Source organism: Agelaius phoeniceus, chromosome 2 (genome assembly GCF_051311805.1).
Source record: "Agelaius phoeniceus isolate bAgePho1 chromosome 2, bAgePho1.hap1, whole genome shotgun sequence".
NCBI classification, from domain to species: Eukaryota; Metazoa; Chordata; class Aves; order Passeriformes; family Icteridae; genus Agelaius; species Agelaius phoeniceus.
The window spans coordinates 97,941,413-97,956,961 of record NC_135266.1 but is presented as its reverse complement, the minus strand read 5'-3'; the positions used below and the strand labels follow the sequence as shown (position 1 = coordinate 97,956,961).

General features: G+C 37.2%; 1 protein-coding gene across 7 annotated transcripts in view; it reads left to right on the top strand.

The window, feature by feature from the left end:
• The window catches only part of PHLDB2 (pleckstrin homology like domain family B member 2), a 63,830-nt gene that overhangs the window by 37,266 nt on the left and 11,015 nt on the right, over positions 1-15,549 (top strand). For 4 of the 7 annotated variants that reach the window (XM_077174368.1, XM_077174365.1, XM_077174367.1 and 1 more), the window contains 7 exons: positions 1,317-1,472; positions 2,235-2,345; positions 3,068-3,157; positions 6,315-6,458; positions 7,251-7,424; positions 8,072-8,212; positions 8,787-8,886. In XM_077174368.1, coding sequence (XP_077030483.1) covers positions 1,317-1,472; positions 2,235-2,345; positions 3,068-3,157; positions 6,315-6,458; positions 7,251-7,424; positions 8,072-8,212; positions 8,787-8,886 — 916 coding nt within the window. The remainder of the gene's footprint in view (positions 1-1,316; positions 1,473-2,234; positions 2,346-3,067; positions 3,158-6,314; positions 6,459-7,250; positions 7,425-8,071; positions 8,213-8,786; positions 8,887-15,549) is intronic. The other 3 variants (XM_054654893.2, XM_077174369.1, XM_077174370.1) reach the window with 2 other exon arrangements.

Genomic DNA, 15,549 nt, shown 5'->3' with positions numbered 1-15,549 from the left:
GTTGGGCAGGAAGTGTATTTTAAAGGCCCCCAGTTGGCTTTTTCATCATCAGTTCCTTCTCTGAAGTCTGTTCTATTGCCTCAGTAGCAATTACTGTTGTGTACAATAGGCTAAATTTACTGGCTCTCATGGCCCAGGCAAAGCCTTTTGGTATTTTTGGGGATGCTGAAGATGTCTGGCTAGTTCTGTATTGTAGGTAACTGCTTTCCTGTAAATTTTACCCAACACCTTTGCTTCTGATCTCTTCACTATCTCCTACAAGTGAAGAGCACATCTATGGAGAGTAAGGGGAGGATATTTGTATTCCATGTATGAACTTGGATTCTTCAGTTTCTGCATCCTGTGTCTTTCTCTGGTACACTAGAATCTGCTTTTGAATTCCTTTTATAGAGACCTGTCTTAGTAGTAGCTTATCTTGGCCACTAACCTTTGCCTTAGGTTGAAATAAGAAAAGGAACAAGTTTGCATTGTTCCCGGATGTAGGTTTTCTTGTGTAGCAAGTCATGTGTCTGTTTTAGAGAGCCTTTCCATTTACTAATGCTGCAATTATTGAATACACCCTTTTCTTCAGCACTCTGAAACTTGTAAGCAGGAATTCATATTATGAATGCACAGATGTTGCAGGAGGGAAGATTAGCATTAATTTCTTGTGCTGAAAAGCACCATGGTTTTATCTCATATCCTAAGCGGAAAGCAGGTGTGTTCTTATTTCTTGGTTCATTTCTGCTGCATTTGACTTCTTCTTTTTCTGACAACACATGGTATCAGTTCAGGGGAATGCGTAAAAAGTGGGCTGATACATTTTCTGAAGTATACTGTCTGCACCTATTGGCTAGGGTGGATGACTAGAGTCCCTAATTGCACAGAGAGCAATTTTCAGCAGTTAATTCCATGTGCAGTTCTCTAGTTTGGTTGGAAAGCAGCTGTCCTCTGAGTTTGGCATGTGACAACCTCACCAGGTGGGTTCAGGCTTTGGTGGTGTCCCAGCCGGGCTACAGCAGAGCCCAGCCAGCTCGGGAGGCTGCACTTGCTCTGAGTGCTGCAAAACAGCTCCCTCACAGTGCAGATGCTTCTTAGCAAGAGGCACAGTAGGAGTGATGGAGAAAGCAACATCAAAACAATAATTAGCCCTGTTTACTCTCTTATAATGCAAGAAGGTCATTAAAAGTATTGAGATCCTGGTGAGACATGTTGTAGGAAATATATAAATATAATTTTAGGTTGATGTTTGTGTTTGTTTGTAAGTACCTCTACTGTGGTGTCAGCAAAAGCATTATTATGTTTTTTTATATTACCTTTTTCTTTTTTTCCTTAAGGATGCTGATATTCTGGACATAGAAAGCAAACACTTTGAAGATTTAGAATTTCAGCAGCTTGAACATGAAAGCAGGTTAGATGAAGAGAAGGAAAATCTGACACAACAGCTCCTGCATGAAGTAGCTGAATATCAGCGCAGCATTGTCAGTAGAAAGGTAACAGCACCAACACTTAATTAATTTGTTCTTTGTTGTTGAGCATAAGGGCAAGGAAATGGATCTACAACCTGCCTATCTGCAAGAAATAATGCAAAACATTCCACTTTGAAAGAGTTTTTGAAGCAGAGAATGCCCCGGTAACATCCTATACAGATCAAATAATGCACTTATCCAAGAAGAAAGAAATTAATAATATTTCATGCCCTGTTTGCATATTTCATATGAAAATCAAACCCCTTAATTTGCTCAAAAAAAGTACCAAAGTTTTGGTTTTTTCTTTTTTTTTCCTCTTTAAGAAAGGAGATTTGTACTCTCTGGACAAAACTGCAGTTACTTTAGGCTTGTTAATGATTTTGCTGTTAAATGGTTTTGTTAAAATATTAGTAGAACAGCAAATTAAGAAAATACAGTCATTTTAAAAATTAGTTTGAAAGGTGCTATCTCAATCAATTAATACCACTTTTTTCAGAAATCACAGGTTGGATTTCTAAACCAGTTCTGTTCAGTATATGGATGCTTGTCACTATATTATCAAAGAATACATGCAATTATTCTTTTGTCTCTTGAATAAGTTTTCTCTTTACTGTCTAATTCTTATTTAATTATCTCCTTCAGAGCAGTGAGCTGTCTTGTACAAACTTATTTTCCTGCTGCTTAGCCATGCATATGAATAAGTGAACTTTCATGAGTAGGATCTTTGCTGCAGGTTGTCTTGAGATTTGAAAATAAATAATGTAAATTGTGATTTTCTTATATTAGGAAAAGGTTTCTGCTCTCAAAAAACAAGCCAATCATATTGTCCAACAAGCACAAAGAGAGCAAGATCATTTTGTAAAAGAGAAAAACAACTTAATAATGATGCTGCAAAGGGTAAGTATTTTTTGTCTTTCAAACATTTTTGGCAATAAAAGAGCATTTCATAGAATAAAAGAATGTAGAGCAGAAGAAGAACATCAGTTGTGCAGAAGATAGCAAGATGGTAATAATGTGACAGACATTTACCTTTGAAAAAAAAAGGAAATCTTTTGCAGTCAGTCAGCAGGTATTCTTAAGAGAAACACTACTCGCATTTGATAATCAAGAGTGTTTTAGAGGTGCCCTCTTTCCCAAGGACTCAAGCAGAGGCACCCACCCACAAGCTGGAAGCCTCTGTTCCCTTTGTGGCTAGTGGGACTCTGCACAGAGTGCTCAGATTTTTGGCTTTAATAGCCCCTGTGAGGCCATGAGATGAGTTACTTCTCATCAGCTAACATCTGGTTAATAAGAAGCTGTCATGAACCCTTCATGTCCATTTTATGTTTTGCTTTTAATCCTGAGAGAAACCATGTTTAGCTCACTAAGCAGAATCATCATTTTCAAAATGCTGAAGGAGCACTTACCTGGTTTGGCTGTGGTTGTTAAATAAAGCATTTTATTTGTTTTTTGTTCTATACCTCCAATTTTGTTCAGTGCTGTTCTAAAAGGACAAAGCTGAAGCTCTGCTATGTAGTTTCAGTCTTCAGTGTGTTTCTTCAGATAGTAAAGGAGATGGCTAACATTTATTTTCACAACTTGGCTGTTGTTATTTAATATAAAATGTCTGGTTTTAACAGGAAAAAGAAAATCTCTGTAATCTGGAAAAGAAATATTCCACACTTTCTGGAGAAAAAGGATTTCCTGTCAGTCCCAATAGTCTGAAAGAGGTAAAGAGCTTCTCTGCTTTTGATGTTACCATAACTAACTTTTAATAATGCCTCATACAAAAGCACTTCAGTATGTAGTATTGAGTGAAGTCCTAGTCATCAAATCTTTGCAAAGTAATTTCACACCATTTTTTAAACTTATTCGTAGAAGGCTAGATTCACTAGTGAGCAAAAATAGCTTCTCTTGACATTCTTCCAAATGTAACTGGTATCGTTTTAATATCTTGCTGTGGATAAATTATTGGTTTTATGTGTGTGGAATGTGTGTGTATGTCTAATTTTCTCAAAATAGACAATTAAACCTCTTGAAGTGAAGAAGAATTAGATCTGGGAATAACTGTTCAATTACAAATACAATTTGGTCTTATTTTTGCACTGTAGATTTTATTATTGCCTCCCCTCCCTCATTCTAAGACCCTTTACTAAAGCATGACAAATGTACATTTTGTTCTTTTTAAAAAGCATTGATTTGAAGACTTCAAGTTATTGTGATTCTAAGATATGTATTGAGCTATTTATTTCACTTTTTTTGAACAGTTAGAGGAAGCAGAAAATTTAGCATTTAAAATACACTGACAGGCATATATAGCTGCTTCATTAACTTCTTCTTAAGAGTTCTGACTGAACTTGCTGGATCTGCTTGTCTTGAAGCCCTGGCCAAGGTCTGCCACATATAATGATGTAGGTGCCACTCTGGGAAGTTGGGCTTTCGAAGTCTAAAGCAACCACAACCTTTCAGCACCTGGGAACTGGGGTCTTGCTTATATGATCTCCAAGTTCCCAGTGTGCAGTTTCACTTGTCAGTGGGATTGAGCACCCTTCCTTTCTTGCTTAGACTTGCAGCGTCCTAGGTTGTGTTCTGACCTGGACATCTGTCCTCCCACCAGAACATCTGGCAAGTCTAAGTTTCATTTGTTTCCTTTTGAGATGGATCTGCCCATTCTCTCACTAGAGAGTGGGTGCTGTCTGGTTGGTTTTTCTCACACACACTTCATGGCTTGTTTACTCACATACTTCAAACTGCAACTATACTAAGTGAGGCTACACTCTTTTTAAAAAGAAAAGGATTATTTAATGGTGTCAGTCTGATCACCGCAGTGAAGTCAATCAGGACTTGCTCCAAGGCAAATAAGAGAAGGAACAGCAAGGGTTATCTGTTTCATCCTCAGTGTTTCCATAGGCTCTGTCCTACAAAAAAACACCTTTGCCAGATGTCATGTTTGCCTTGGTCCAGTTTAATTCTTCTCTGACTGTCCTGGCACTTTTGAAAATCAGGCACCAAAGACAGGCTTACAGAGACTGCTGGAACAGCAGTTCATTTCACCATAGGGTTGCTATTCATCACTTGAGTCTGTGGTCCAATGTTTGCCAGCCCTCTTCACCAAAGCACATGCTTGTAACCCTCTGCCATCCGTTGTGAGTTCACTCACAGCCTGAACAGCGAGAGTAACACTGCCTCAGGTAATTTACAGGATGCTTATCCCGCTACTTAAATAAGCAAGGAAAATCAATGCTGTTTAAAAGTTCAGCATTGAAAAAATTACTTGGATGACTAATCTGACTTGAAACCATTTATTTAATTAAATGTAACAGGGGTCTGAGTTAGTGCAAAGCACAGTCATTTGTTCCTTACTTAGTTTTTTATTCCCCTTCTAAATCCTCACTGGCATTGTGAGTCAGAACTGAATATTCTTCATATAAAGGTGAAAGTGTTTATATCTTTATTATTAACACAATATTGCATTGCAGAAGTGCTGAGTTTTGGTTACTGATAAACTGCCACTACAAGATAGTTAAGCAAGTTTTATGTTAATTCCTTCTGGATTCTATTTTACTGTACTGTAGTCATATGCTTTGAGAGATAAACTTTAGTATCTTAGCCAGTTTCCTCAATTAATGGCTCATCAAATAATATGAGAGTTAAGATTTGCCTCCTATTTGTAGAATGCTTTGTTCACTCTATGATACATAATTTTACAGGATTGTCTTCTATGATTGAACTAACTGATATCATACATTGAAAATTGTGCTAATAGATAGTAATCTTGATATTTGTTTTCAAGTTGTCTTCTATGATCATTGGTAAATTTAGGCATTTCTAAAAAGAAGTAGTATAGCAGTCTGTGCCTTCTCTTACAGAATTGCTGAGGTATATGTTGGTGCAGTAATAGAAACACAGCCCTTGCCAGACACTGTCAGGGTGAAAGCAGCTTTACATCTTGATTTAAAAATAATCATATTTCTAGCTCTTCTTTATGGCATTGCTTCAACAGTGATTTACTCTTACTTTTGCATAGCCTTGTTTTCTATGGATTAGAAATTAGGACATTTACTTTTTACAACCTGGTATCCTATGCACAATGGATTAGAATCCATATTTTACTTTTTAAAAAACATTTGTGCAGTTAACACCAAAATACATGCAATAACCACATTTTGGCCTCAAATCTTAAATCTGCTTGCATAAATCTCAGCAGGCAGCAGCACACTGATGGTTCCTGCCATGCCTCAGTCCATCACTTCCTGTATGACTGCTTAATTAAAAAGAAAAAATAAAAGCAAATCGTAATGGCTGCAGGCTAACACTAACAGCATCTTACCCGGTTCTTCTGGTAACAAATAAAAGTTAGAAGTGTCTTCCAGGCAATGCAAATGGAAGATGTGTTAGTGTAATTTCTGAGAACAGCTTGTCCTTATAGAAGTTCTTCTCAGTTCTGTTAGTCATTTGATTTACTCAAATTAGCCTAATATTTAGGCAAGAAACAAATCAGGTTATTTAATCAGAAACAAAAAAAATTAAGATCTCAGAATAAGATTTATTCTTCCATTTCACCCAGTCTGCTTTCCTGAGAAAGAGCTATATAATTTCTAAAGGGTATTTGCCTTTTAGTAAAATCTTTTGGACACTTAATGTTCATTTGCATTTTGATTACACAAATGTTTCTGGAATTAAATTAAGAACAATTTTCAGAATCCAAGTATTTAACCTTCAAAAATCTTGATGCTAATTTTATTTTATTTATGATTAAGTATTTCAATGATAACAAATATTTGGCTGAATCACTCTAAACTAACTTTCATTTTACTGGATACATTAATACTCTTGCATGTCTTTTTTGGCTTTTGCTCCTTTTAACTTCTGAATTCCTCCTTTTAGGGCTATATCAGTGTAAGTGAAATTAGTGAGCTGTATGGCAATTCCACGAATATATCCCCTTCCACTCAGACCCCCTCAGATGTTGAAGCAGTTGCCACTGAGCCTTCCACGGCTGTGCTGACGAGCCAGCCACAAAATAAAGAGGTTTGTTTGAGAGACTTTTCCCTTTGTTTGCATTGTTCTTTCATGGCTGCCTTTTTTATTTTCTTTATTTTTTATTTTTTGGTACTTCAACATGTAACAAACTGACCCTAAAGCAAACTGCTTCTGCCAGTTACCAAATTAGATAACAGGTTAATAGTAAAGCTGAAGGACTGCTCCAGCTTTAAAGTGTCTTTGATGAGGTAGATGGGACCCTGAAGGCCAAAAATCGTGAACTCTTATGACCCAAGCAGCACTAAGCAACAAACTTTGCCTGCCCAACACTACAATGTAATGCACCTTTGGGAAACCATCTGTGGACAAGCTTATGACAACTTGATTAGGGGTGTTCAGGTGTTCATTTTGTTTTGTAGCTTCTTTTTCTTTTCCCCCTGTAAGGTGGTAGAAGAATATCTTGAATAGTTGTGGGAGATTAATAGCTTCTACCCATCTTAGCTATTCCATGGAGTCTGTCCAGTCTGTTTTCTAGCTTACTTTCTCTTCCTCATTCTTTGTGAAATTTTGAATAAATCCCCTTTTAAAGGAATGGAATAACCTTATAATTGTAAATTCACATACTTTTGCATTGCAATACGTCAGAAACTGATTTAGAATTTGGTATTTGTTTGCTGCTTCTGGTAGCTCAGTATGCCTTGACGGTTGCAATAGAGTACACCTCCTTCCTGCTAAACACTCCAACAAACACAGTGCTAAAACTGCAGCTTTTATGTGCCGTATCTTTTGAGAAATTCCAAAAAGAAAACTCTGTGTGTAATTTCTCTTTTTTCTATAAAGCTAAGATCACCTCTCTGTTCTGGATTTGTGTTTCCTCACTCTCTTTCTCCTCGCTCTATTGCTCAACTTCTATCAGTCCATTGGCCTGAGGTCATGGCTACTCATGTAGATCCTATTCCTTTATCTGATACACCTCCACCTCTGCCAGCTAAGAAACACTGCAGGCAACAACAGGTAACGGATTCAAAGCTGATAAATTGGGATTGTTTTGTTTTGTTTGCTTTTGATATGATGGCCATAAAGTTGATTTATACATGAGGACTTTAGTGTGATACTGTAAGTGGATTGTGCTTGTAGAGTGTTGCACTTAAACGCACTGCTCATTTAAAAATTAACATGATGTATTATAGAATGTTTCTGAAAAAAAAATCATCTTATAATGCAGAGGCAAATATTAATATTCAGGACTCATTGTAACTTTCAGAGGACTTGCAGCAATAATGTATGTGTGAAATCCTAAATTAATTTTTCATATACATTTGAACAATGCCTTTCAAAAGTTGTATTGGTTTTAAGCCACCAATTCATTAGAATAACTTCTAAGAAAAAGTTTTCCTTTATAATTGAGTTCCACTTGTACACTAGACTTGAATATTTAACACAAAAGAAAAGGTACAGGGACATGTACATACAATGTGTACATGAATTTAATGCATTTTTAAAATCAGTATGATTTTAATGTGATGGAAAGCACTGTGAAGTAGGAGATGCTCTGTATGTTAGATTTTGTTTTTTCAGACTATCAGTATTTTCCATATAGAGTATAACTGAGCAAGTGCATCAATTCATTTTATCAAAACTGTAACAAATTCCCCATGAAGCATTTCAGAAGCCTGGAGGAGCGCAAGAAGCAGCACAGGGAGGGCACGTACCTGAGCGATACTCTGCCCCGCAAGAAAACAACCCCATCCATGTCTCCCCACTTCAACAGTGCCACGCTGGGACGCAACATTGCAAACAAAGTACGTGCCTGCTGCTATTTACAGCCTTCCAGCCTCTGCAGGAAATCCTGCATTGGGTTACAGGGAAGGCTGGGTAGCACCCTAAGCATTATGTAACTCCCCAAATTCACACATGAAGCTGACTATGAAATGACTTGAGGGTTATTAGCAAATGGGAATGTATGTGAAACCATCTGTACTTTCAGCCATTCTTCTGACCTCTGGAAATACTGTGCTGTAGAACATTAATCATAAATACACAATTTCTGTATCAAGGATTATAATTTTCGACTGGTTTAAATTGATTCTAGAGACACAACTTGTTGTTTTCTTTCCTACTGAAAGCCTATAAATGGTAAAGATAAAGTTATATATAAAGGGGAAATACTCTTTATTTTTGATGGTCAACCAGCAAACAGCAGGAGGGTGGAGGTACTGCTTTGAAAATGTTTTGGCCTAATAGACACTGTACACAGTTGGCTGATTGATATGACATGACACTAATATCCATGAAAAAGCACATTATTTTACCATTGCTGATAAAAAAAAATCTTGAAATACAATTTTAAGCACATATTTACAAAATTTCCTGCAGGGACATTTACCATTAGTACAGAGCAACAGCTGTGGCAGCGTACTTCCTCACTGCCTGGCAACCATGACCAAAGAGTCGGAGTCAAGAAGGATGCATAAAGGTAAGACCTTTTAATTGTTGCATTTAAAATTAGTGTTCTGTTTTTCAAAAATAAGCCTGAAACTAGTGTTGCTATGATCAACAGGCCTGCAAAATAAAAGTTTACTTCTTGGTGACAAAAACAAGCTCAAAATGTAACTCATTTTTTTTATATTGGCATAATAAGAAGTTAATATTATTACGTAGGTACATGTGTAGTTTTTAACTACATGGTCACCAAATATAATCCCATAAACAAGAAAACTATATTGAAAATACACATTATGTTAACTAGGTAATTTCTGCAAGTGATTTTGAAGCACTATATTACATGTTCTTTCTTCCCTTTTTTTAATGTTGGGATCTTAAAAATTGTTTTTCACAGGCACATGTTTTTGTCTGGATAAATTCCCCAGAGAGAGATAACTTTGAGGAGCTGTGACTGTGATATTATAAGTAATCTTGAATATTTGGGCTACAAAACAGAAAGGGAGAGAGCTGTTCTGTTGTTGTTAGATGGCTGAGTTTGTTAATAGGGACACAGCAATTCTGGATCCAAAAAAAACTACAGCTCTGAAACATGATCTTGTAGGCTATGGGATTCTGTGTCTGCTGTGTGTTGACTTGAGTTGATACATATATTTTTTGGCTTTAGTGAGATATATCATTCATAAGTATCCCATCTTCAAAAAGAGGGACTCCTCAGTGCCATCTGTCAGTTTATTTTCTTTCCAGCATCTGCATCACCATTATCAATACCAGTGCAAGAGGTCCTTGTGTAGAACTGCATTAATTGAGCCTGAGCTGAGCTAGATCCATCTCATTGTTACAGGACTTGTCAGAGCTTGCAGCTGTTAAAGGTTGCAGTGACTGAGGTCAGTCATATGCACAAAGATGACTCAACACAGGGATGGAACAAGCAAGCTGGAAAAGGATCATGACGTGCTCCTTTCCAGAGCTGATCCTGTTGTGATTTGTTGGTATTGAGCTTTAGCTATGCGGCAGGCCTTACAGGTTGGGGCTAACTTATCTTTACATATTTCAGGTGCAGTAAAAAAGGAGCTTCATGCTCAGCTTGGAAAGTGTCTTCGATGTAATGTGTGTGCAAAGATGGAATAGCTGGCAATTATGTTCAAAGTCATCATTGTGATGTTATTTCAGTCTGAAAATCAAGAGGGATGTTTTGTCTAAACTCTAACAAGAGATCAAGTATTTAAAATTGGAAATACTTCTGTAAAATCGTTGCAAAGAGTGTTAGTGTGTGCCCTGAAGCACAATTTTAAAGTGTTATCAAACCTAACACAGGCAAGGGTTTTAAAAATAAATCACTTCTAATGTTTAATTTTTTGTCACTGTGCAATTAAGACAACCTAAGAGGAGGGTCAGATTTCTTGTTTTAAGAGTGGGAAAGAGAGAAACCTCACAAATCAAAATGAAATTATGGCCTGAGAAAAAAAAAGAAGCAGGGGAGAAGGAGAGAGATGTATTCATTGGGGCAGGTGGCATAGCACTTTTCATATGCTGTTGAGGAATTAGGTGCTATACTGCTTGTCATACAAGTTGGCTGTTATTTTTTGAAAGATCCAGCAGTTTGAATGGAAATAGAAAATTATGAAGAGAGGCTTAAGGGGTTAATTTGTACTGGGAAAGAGAACAATTCTAGATGTCGTTTTCTGAAACATCAGCTTTGCCAAAGGGGAACAGTGCTGCTGACAGGTGCTTTATTTGAACTGTCACAGGATTTTCAAAGCATTGTTAAGAGGAAGGATATATGAACACAAGGATCATTTGTGGCCTCTCTTAGTAGTTACTAAAGTGTTCATTCCCTTTTTGTTCAACCTCAAGCTCCTTGAATTTATTGCTATTGGAGGAACTTGAAGAGTGTAGCTGCTTTTGCATTGCAGTGCCACATTTCTAGGTTGGGGAAAGCTCCTTGGTCTAGTTAACACACCACAAAAGCGTTTGCAGGGCTCTTTCCACACTGCAGTGCAGAACTCAGCAAGGACAGGAATATCCAAGTCAGGTGGATGGGGTAAGATCCCAGAGTATTTCAATCCAGCTATACAGAAGGGCTAGAGAAACAATCTTTAAGCACCTTTCATTCAGCCTTACAGGTCCTTAATAGAAGTTTCTTTGTTGTTTGAGCAGGGAAGGGACAGGGTTTGTCTTGGTGGGATTTCTGGTTTCCCCTCACACTTCACACCCATACTTAGCACATGGGAGGAAAACAAACTTTCTTCAAAGTCAAAGGTAAAGAAAGTCCATTTCTGTGGAACAATGATATTTGGGTAATGTTCTGAACATGTTGTATACTGCTTCAACACACCACACAGGACTACTGAAATGGAATATCATTATCCATTAAAACTATGAAATCTTACTTGTCTTCCACTAAAGTCAACAGGACTAGAGTCTGAGTAACTACAATTAACTTCATCGGGCATCTTTAAATACATCTTTGAAAACCAAGTCAGATGCTATGTCAGTGGTCCTGTAGATCAAGTAGATCAGGTTTGCCTTTTCAGGATAAGTGAATACTTTTCAGAAGATTTACTGACAAATCAGTGGGACTTTGTAAATGTATAGAGACTGATTATAGTGATAAATATGAGCTCTTTAATCTTCCTGCTCCAAAAGTTAGTTGGTCACCTAAAAAAGGTGATGAATAGATAAAAAGTGTTCTCTACCTGTCATGTGTAGTGTGTCAGCACTTGCTTTCCTTGCATTTCTTTCCCCACTTGACAGGTTTTTCACTCCGTCAGTTTTCACTCTGTCAGTTTTCCAAAGTGATCTATTGCAAATGACATGTGTCTTGGCTTCCTGATACCTTGGGCATAGAGCTGCACCCAGTGCACTGGAACTGGGTTCAGTGGGGAGACAGGGTCTCACATGATAAATGCCACTTTATCCACTCAGTCTGGAGCCCTGGCTATCAAGCAGTGACCCACACACTGCTATCCAAAGAGGATGATGTGCTCCAGATGTGGTGTTAGTACCTTCCTGTGCTCCTTAGAGCTCGACAATATTGAGCAAATTTCTAGACCAGATGTTCTGGTGTGTGCATGTAGATCTGAAAACAAGTATATTCAAGGCTGGCTGGAGGCAGTAGCAGCTCAGCTGGTTTAAAGATATTATCTGAGTGTTATCACTAACTAGTCATGGTCCAAAGTGAGTTTTCTCCAATATGCTTTTTCTGTTTTTTCTTATTTCAGTCCAAGAAGATAACTGTAAAAGTCTGAGCTGAAAAAAAAGGAAAATTAAAAGTGAAATCAGAAATTAAGAACAGCCTTTTGGGTTTTAACATGGAGTTCATTCTCATTTTCTTTATGCAGGAACAAGCAATATCTATGAATAAATTTTAGGCTGGATGCAGTAATAAATATTTTCATGGATTTTAAAGTAATAAACAGTCCTTATTCTAGGATTTTCAAACCATGTTCAGTCATAGGAATTCAAGAATTGTTACTGAAAGAAACAGTCACAGTCAGTAATCATAGCCTGAGTTAAGGGCAACTTAAATGTTTTAGAGGATACATATTTGTTGTAAATTATTAGTGGAAAAGGTATTTCTTAGCAGTCATTCATGAGGTATTTTTGACAGACTGTATTTATAAACTGACCTCCTGTGGACATGTCTTTGTAACCAAACCATATGCAAAAACAGAGTGAAGAAGCTGCTGTTTGGTACAATCTCGAGACCTCACCCTGAACAGGTGGATGCCTGGAGCTCCCAGGGAGTGCTGGGTGCCAGAAGCTTGCACAAGGAGGGAGGGTTTGCCAATGCAGTCCCCCTGACTGTAGGAAGGACTCCAGAAGGAAAGAAGGAATGGTTAGCTGGGAGTTAAAGTGTAAGACCAGACACAGTGCTGGAAACAAAGCTGTTGGGACAGACAGCTTATGTACCAATAAGATGATTATTTGTGTCCTTTCTAAGCTCTGTATTAAAAAAACAATATACTGCAAGCAAGGGATATTTGTACAAACAATCTAGAAACTTTTCAAAGGAGTCAGCCTTTTTTGTTTGTTTTTCAGTCTTTTTCTTGTCAAACTCAGGAAAAAACAGAAAAGGTATGAAAATATCCCCTTCCCTGGCTGTATTCCTCATGTGATATTTTTGCAAAAGTACCAGTTGCATCAGCACTGTCAAGCAGTTCCTAGACTCTTGAAAAACTTTTAAATAATTGTTAAATAATGACAGCATTTCAAAAATTCTTTTTTCCTGCTGTCAAATAACCTGTCACAACAAAACTTCTGACTCAGGCTAATATCTGCAGAGCTATGGCTTTGCACAGGCCTGATTTTTTGCTTCTTTGCTCATAGCCACACAAGTGGAGCAGAAAATTCAAAAATCTTTGCAGCTCTGTGAGCGACAATGACAATGTAGACAGACTTGGGCTTCCTACTTTGGCATGTTTCCACACAACAAATGTATCTTGACATGTTAATGTCAGTCTTTACAAATCGGGAGGAAAAAAAAGAGAAAGAAGAAAGAATATGAATAAAAGAAAAATAAAAGAAAAATGTAATGGGATCATTTTCATAAAATACTAGTGGGTTTTTTACATACTTGACAATGCAACTTTTAATAACAGCTTTCACCTTTAGTTCTACCCTCACTATAATTTTGTGGTGGTATACCTGGATTTTGTGATTCTGCAGTAACTCCTGTGGAGTATTTTTCTTTGATGACATGGCTTTATGGGTTTTTGCAATATTTTTCTCAATGGTATGGCTGTTAACATTGTTAAGGTTAATACTGTTTACAGGTTTGCTGCAGAGCATTGGAACTCTGTAGTAAAACCAATGTGACAACAAATATTTTAACTCCTGTATCAGGTTAGACTTTACTGATAAAATCTTGGCTTGTGGGAAATTTTAGTTAAGTACTGGATCTTACAAGGAGTCTAATATTTTTAAGTGCATGTTCTGTGAATAGGCACCTGAGCAGCTAAAAATTCCTTTAGCAACAGATTCTACCTGCCTAGTATGTGCATGTGGCTGTAATGGAGGTAGGTCAGTTGTGAAGCTGTGTTGGTACACAGTTGATCCTCAGCTTTGAGCTTCATGCTGCTTACAGCATGAAGATAAAAGGCAAACACTGAATTATGCTTTGTTTCTGTGAATGCATCTCATTTTGCAACCTAAGAAATGTTGATTTCTTCCACTGTTTAGTTATATTTGCATGATTGCATAAATTTGACTAATAAATGTTTTCTTCAAAAATGGGTTCTTTATCTTAAGAAGTAGAGTGTTTATAGCTCTGCTATGCTGCTCTATGTCTTTTAGATGGGTTTATTTTGCAGTGGAATATAAAATATGGAATTAAAATTTCTGAGTAGGCAAGGATTTGTAGAGGGCTCAACAGAAAAACACGCATGTGAATTAAGTTTTTTCAGTAATATATTTTTTTCTCTCTTTCGCTAATGAATCATTGATAACCATTTCACAGGAGCAATTAGTCATTCCAAAAGTTCATGTATGAAAGGTAATTGCTTATCTGCAATAACGGAAGCATTTGTCAAAATAAGGGGGAAAAAGCAAACCACACGTGTGAATCAGGAACACCTGTGTTGTGTGATGTTATTATTTATGACTGCTGAGGTGTATTTGTGTCCCTTTTGTCTCTTTTACTAATCGATGCAATTGAATTTTTGATTGAAATTCAGCGTTCATTTAAATGGCAAGTGAGTCTTATTAGTTCCTTAGAAACCAGCTTTAACTATCTCCAAGAAAGCTTTGTATGATACAGAGGGAAGTGAGGAGAAAACTACCTTGGAAATGCTTGTAGGGCACAGTTTCTTCAATGAAATGCTTTAATTATTCAGCTGAAGACACACTTTTCAGATAACTGCAGTTGTTGGCTCTCTGAACTGGGACTCTCCCAGCTCTGGCTTAGCAGAAAATACCAGAGAGTAACTTGGTATGCAGAGATAGGGAATGAGAATGAGAATGAGGCAGAAGAACACTGCACTTTGAGCATGCTTTCATGATTTCATGCATCAGTGTCTTAATGGTGTCTAGTAAAAATTTGTATCTGGACCTTGCTGTATTTGTACATTTGTCTGCATTTTTCCCATGTCTGTTTATCTTAAATATGTGGAATGTCAGTGGCTGCCTTCCTGTAAGAATGTGAGGTTTTTGTGTAGCCTGTCAATCCTTCCTAATCTCCAGCTCTGCCAGCAGCTCAGAATTTGGGTCAGAAATGTGCAGAGAATATTACAAACCTAACAATCAGAACTATTAGAAAGTCTCACTTCTTGCATTCATTGAAGGAAAAGATGAGCAGTGCAATTGCATTTGTAATCAATAGATGAAACAACCTTAAAGGGCACTGTAAAATACTCCAGCAGTTAAAATGACAACTCTTCCTCATCAGGCAAGCTCAACAACCTCTCTCAAAGTCTGCATTACTTTAAAGAGCAACAGAGACATGACATAAAAATAATTGTGAAGAGGCATTTTTAAAGGACACATTGCCAAACAAAGTTCCCTGTGTTCAAGGAGGATGACTTTTCAGAAAAAAATGTTTTTGTGGAAAAATAACAAAAGAACCTTTGCATGAACCTTATTTTTCTTCAGAATCATTGAGCTATAAGGATCTGCTTCAATTCCATAGGATGAACTGCAATTTCAAAACTCCAGTAAAGTACCTCTATACTAGTAACTATGATTCTATAAGAAGCAG